This window comes from Branchiostoma floridae, chromosome 12 (assembly GCF_000003815.2).
Source record: "Branchiostoma floridae strain S238N-H82 chromosome 12, Bfl_VNyyK, whole genome shotgun sequence".
Lineage (NCBI taxonomy): Eukaryota > Metazoa > Chordata > Leptocardii > Amphioxiformes > Branchiostomatidae > Branchiostoma > Branchiostoma floridae.
In genome coordinates, this window is record NC_049990.1 from 10,104,308 (window position 1) to 10,109,071 (window position 4,764).

At 40.9% G+C, this 4,764-nt stretch overlaps 1 protein-coding gene across 1 annotated transcript; it reads left to right on the forward strand.

Moving 5' to 3' along the window:
* The first annotated feature begins 2,446 nt into the window (after positions 1–2,446).
* Positions 2,447–4,533, forward strand: LOC118426840 (divergent protein kinase domain 2A-like). Its single transcript, XM_035836386.1, has one exon. The coding sequence runs from the start codon at positions 2,893–2,895 to the stop codon at positions 4,204–4,206; it is 1,314 nt and encodes a 437-aa protein (XP_035692279.1). The 5' UTR covers positions 2,447–2,892; the 3' UTR covers positions 4,207–4,533.
* The last annotated feature ends 231 nt before the right edge of the window (positions 4,534–4,764 follow it).

Sequence of the window (4,764 nt, forward strand, 5' to 3'; positions counted from 1 at the left end):
CACATAATTTTCCATTTGTATTGCTAAAATTCCACGTAAAGTGTATGACAAAATGCAAATTTTGCATGTAAGTGTAACTGGATCTACCACACATACATGTATACACCAGATTACTATTATTATCATTATATACCATTGGTTCAAGTCTGGAATTACGAACCTGAAACTTTGGACCTGACTGAACCCAGAGTTGTTGCAAGTTTTTTTTTTCGCCCTGTCGCTTCAACTTTTTTCTGAAAAAATCCGAGAACCAACAAATTAAATTGGTATGGCCTTATTATACTAATGAACAATACTTTTGTACAGAACATTAAAACTCACCTTTGCACCTCTTCTACTGCATTTTTCCGCAGTTGGGATGTTTGAATGAACGAACCGTGAGACGTGCGATGCTCTGCGTATATGTTTCTTTCTAACTTTCCATAAAATGCCCATACAACATCTATATCACAGAATTACACAAGAACAAACTGATTTTCTCGAAAATAACTGCATACTGGATAACAAAAAGTTTCAGGAAACATATTCATTTTCATATTCCAGGACATAACTCATTTGCATATTTGTGAATCTCTCCATGCGCCCATATCAGGTTTTTTATTCTGTTCTATTTATATGACATTCTAATAACTAGAAAAAAAACATTCACACACGCAAACCTTGGCAAAATGCCAGCTTTTTTAAAAGCACTTGTTTTCTAGTTATTAGAATGTCATATAAATAGAACAGAGTAACTAAACCTGATATTGGCGCATGGAGAGATTCACATATGTGCCTGAATCTAGATCTAGACGCCACCTGTTAAAATTTGCGTGAACTGCAGCAAATTTCACTACACTGCCTGTTTTTGAGTGAGCTCTGTTGCGGGGCATTTTTAAGTTGTTTTTTTTTTAATTTTTATTTCTATTCGGCAAAAAAACGAAGCGGCGAATCCGTTAACCAAAGAAATAAATTGGTGTGGCCAAATGGATGTAAAAATTAGTATTTTAATGGTGTAAAAAAGAATGCGTAAACTTTAACCACTGCGCCAGTGCGAACTTGTTGAAAAAATGCCTGTTTTAACAGGTATAGAAATGTTTGGCATGAATTGAACAGGTCCGTTCATCTCAACATCACAACGGCCACTATTCTGGCCTCAGAGCATTTTGCCGCTAAGGCGGCAAAATGATGCAAAAAATCTACCTCCCCGGATTCGAACCGGGTGCATTGGTTTAGAATGCGTAAACTTTAACCACTGCGCCAGTGCGAACTTGTTGAAAAAATGCCCGTTTTAACAGGTATAGAAATGTTTGGCATGAATTGAACAGGTCCGTTCATCTCAACATCACTCCATCACAACGGCGACTAGTACTACTATGGATAGAAATGCAAACAAGAAAGAATAAAATTCGTTCGGTGATTTTTATCATTAAAGATCGACAAATCCTTTCAAGTTGACTTTTATCCCCCGAAAAATTAATTTTTCCTCATGTTCCAGGCATCATTTTAAAGCTTGAAATGTGCTCTTTCAACATTCATTCTACTGCGGTCTAAGACGGCGAAGCGCAAGCGCAGTAAAGTGGGGGTTCCCGAAAGTGTGGAAGCAGGATCCGATGACCCGACCTCCCCGCTTACACCGGCGAATTTCTGGCATTTTAAAAATTTACAAGCAAAATAAACACATCACAAGAAAAAGAAACTTATATCCTTTATTTTGATGGGTAACTTTACCTCTAGAACCGGATAGTTTTTGTACCGCGGGTGTGGGAAGATGGTAGGAAATTTACGGATCGCCGTACTGCAGAGGGTTTTCGCGGATCAAATTATGAATATTCGCAAGGGCCTCTGGGACGCTATATGTAAGTGTTATGTATATATATTCGATTTATTTGGAAAACATTTCATCTTTATGAATTGCTAATGCATGGTTAAATGTTAAAGCAATTATTTGATGATATGCTGCACCAATCTAAGGAATATCATACTTCATTTATTAAATTCAATGAAATATCAGGGGCAATTACGGACCACAAACAATGACTCATGACAGAGCTTTTAAGAAGTATACAAATTCTTAGCAGATACTGTAAATCACTTTATCTTCACGGTACCAAATTTTCACGGTCTGAGAAAATTGAACTTGTTCTCGGAACTATATGTTCACTGTCGAGGCAAGTGCACATGAAAAATGTCTGTGAATTATTTTTTATCGGTAATGATAAGTTCACGTTACAGTCGTCACCGTGAAAACAGTGAACATAACATTACAGTGAAAAAAATCAGGAATTACAGTATTGAACAGGTCCGTTCATCACAACGGCCACTATTCTGGCCTCAGAGCATTTTGCCGCTAAGGCGGCAAAATGCAAAAATTTGAATGATCATTGTCGATGCTGGTATGTGACCTTGTTACTGCAGTAGAACTTCTGGTTTTGTACCCTTTGACCTGTGTTATGTTATTTTTGACCTGTGTTATGTTATTGATATGTTATCCTTTGTCCTGTACTTTTCTTGTTGTTTTGGTGGCAGATTGTTTCTGATGTCAGTGAGAGGTGACATAGGTTTAGGCCCACTAGCAGCTTTTTCTGGGACTACAGAGGCCTTTTTTATAAAACATTTTGGAGGATAACTAAACAAAGGAACGACAAAGGGATTATCTAATTGCCGCACTGCGGTCCCTCCTATTGTGTGCAATTGCATTGGGATTTGGGAGTCACACTCCCACCAACAGGGTTTTCACCTTTCCGGTCACTAAACAATATTGCACCACACTGACGGTAAACTTGTCGGACAACTCTGTCTGAAACAGCCATTTTCGGGCGGAGTGTTTTTGCAATATGGGATAATCATTATATGGTTACTGAGTGCAGTACAACTTGTATTTGACTTTAATTTTTACGTTTGTTGGGGTATATGCCTCTCGTCATGAAAACCTCCTTGCGCTTGCATCGCATTCTTCGGCACCACAGGTCATCGGGGGTCAACGTTTTCTTGTTACTAGTTTTGCTGATAGTTGTTTTTATCTACACTCTTCATATCAAACGTAGGGAACCTGTCAGCACAGCACTAAATGACTTCCGCTTTCTCTGGGCCGAGACAGGAACATGCCCTGCGTGTTTTGGACACACCTGTGGACTTATACAGCAGGGGAACTTCCGAAGGGTGAACCCTAACAGAGAGCAGAAGAGATGTGTGGTGTCCGTTGGTAGTATAGATGGAGATATGGTGATTGCTAAAGCTCTGAGTGAGGAGGATGTATGGCGTAGATATGACAGTTTCATTTGTCGGACATCCCCACGCCCCGAGGCCTGCAATGCCTCGTCTTTCATACTGGAGTCCATGTATGTGACGGACGCTGCTTTGAAATTGTCCTGGCTTTGGGAGGCTAGGAAGATTACCCATACGGAAAGGGCGGTTTCACCACTTTGTGTGTCAGCAAGGTTTCTGCAAGAAGTCAAACAGTTGTATGTTGAAAACGAAGGTACAGAACTGGAAAGAGTCGAACGCGCGTTTATGGCAACATCACTCCTCCTGGACCAAGAGGCGGTGATACTGCGATACTTCACCACAAAATCTGCAATCGTTTGGCCCTTTCCGAAGTACTACGGGGCTTGTGGGAGAGTGGTTGTGCTGCAACACGCTGGAAGGACACTCGATGCTTTTCTGGACTCCCCTTGGGAACACCGAGCAAACATTGCAGTACAGTTGTTACAAATAGTAGACACCCTTCGCGAAAAGGACCCCGACTGGATTTTGTTCTTTCTAGACGTATCTATGGAAGATTTCGCAGTCGACAGAAGCGGCAGGGTGCGACTGATCGACTTTGAAGACGTCATGGTGATTGATAGACAAACGGTTGCCGATGAAGGGATAGAGGAGGGGTGCAACGAGCAGTGTTATATGAACTTCCAACAGGAACTAATGAGCGACTACTATCATTGTAAAGATATACTTAGGTACACCCAAATGATGTATGCCAACATTTGTGTTCGGATTTTATCCAACCGTCGAGAAAACGAAGAGAAAGCCGAGTCGGAAGAAAGAAGTGAAGAGAAAGGGGGACAAAGTGGGGAAGAAAAGCCTAATAAGCCCCAAAAAGGCCTTCTGTATGATCCTCCAGATGACATGAGAGAGTCGCTAGAGAGCGCACTTGGACATTGTGTCCATGAGACACAGCCAGGGGGTCGACTGAAAGCAGTATTGACGCTAAAGGAAATCTTGAAGTGAATTTATGGTCTCATCGATGTATCACTCCGAGTGGGTACCCTAAAAGAGATCCGAGCCAAAAAATGAACGGCTGCACGGACGCATGTTTTTAGCTGCGAGAAATTCCCTTTTAGCCAGCGGAACTGATCTCAAAAGTTAGATTGGTAAAGGCTTGTTTGTAACTGTAGAAATTAGCATGTAAAGGTTTGCAGCCGCGCGCTAGGTCGGAGGTACACAGTCGTGGGTTCTGATTGGTGCGGTTGTACAGTAGCAGCGAAAAAGTGCCTTTTGTGGGGATTGACTAATCGTAGTTTGTAATTGCTATAAAAAAAGTTCCTATGTATAGTTTACGTTGGCAATTTTTTCCCACCATATAGGGTAAATGTGCTCGACATAGAATGAAAAATCTGCTGAAATTTCACGTAGCTTCATTATAAACGCGCCCATTTACACCACGAATTATAACATAGAAGTCTATGGGAAGAAGAAACTCATCAATGAGACCTTATGATGCATCTATCACCACCCGAGGGAAAGGAAAATAACTTGCTGAAACAATAGTGTTATACATGTATTTTG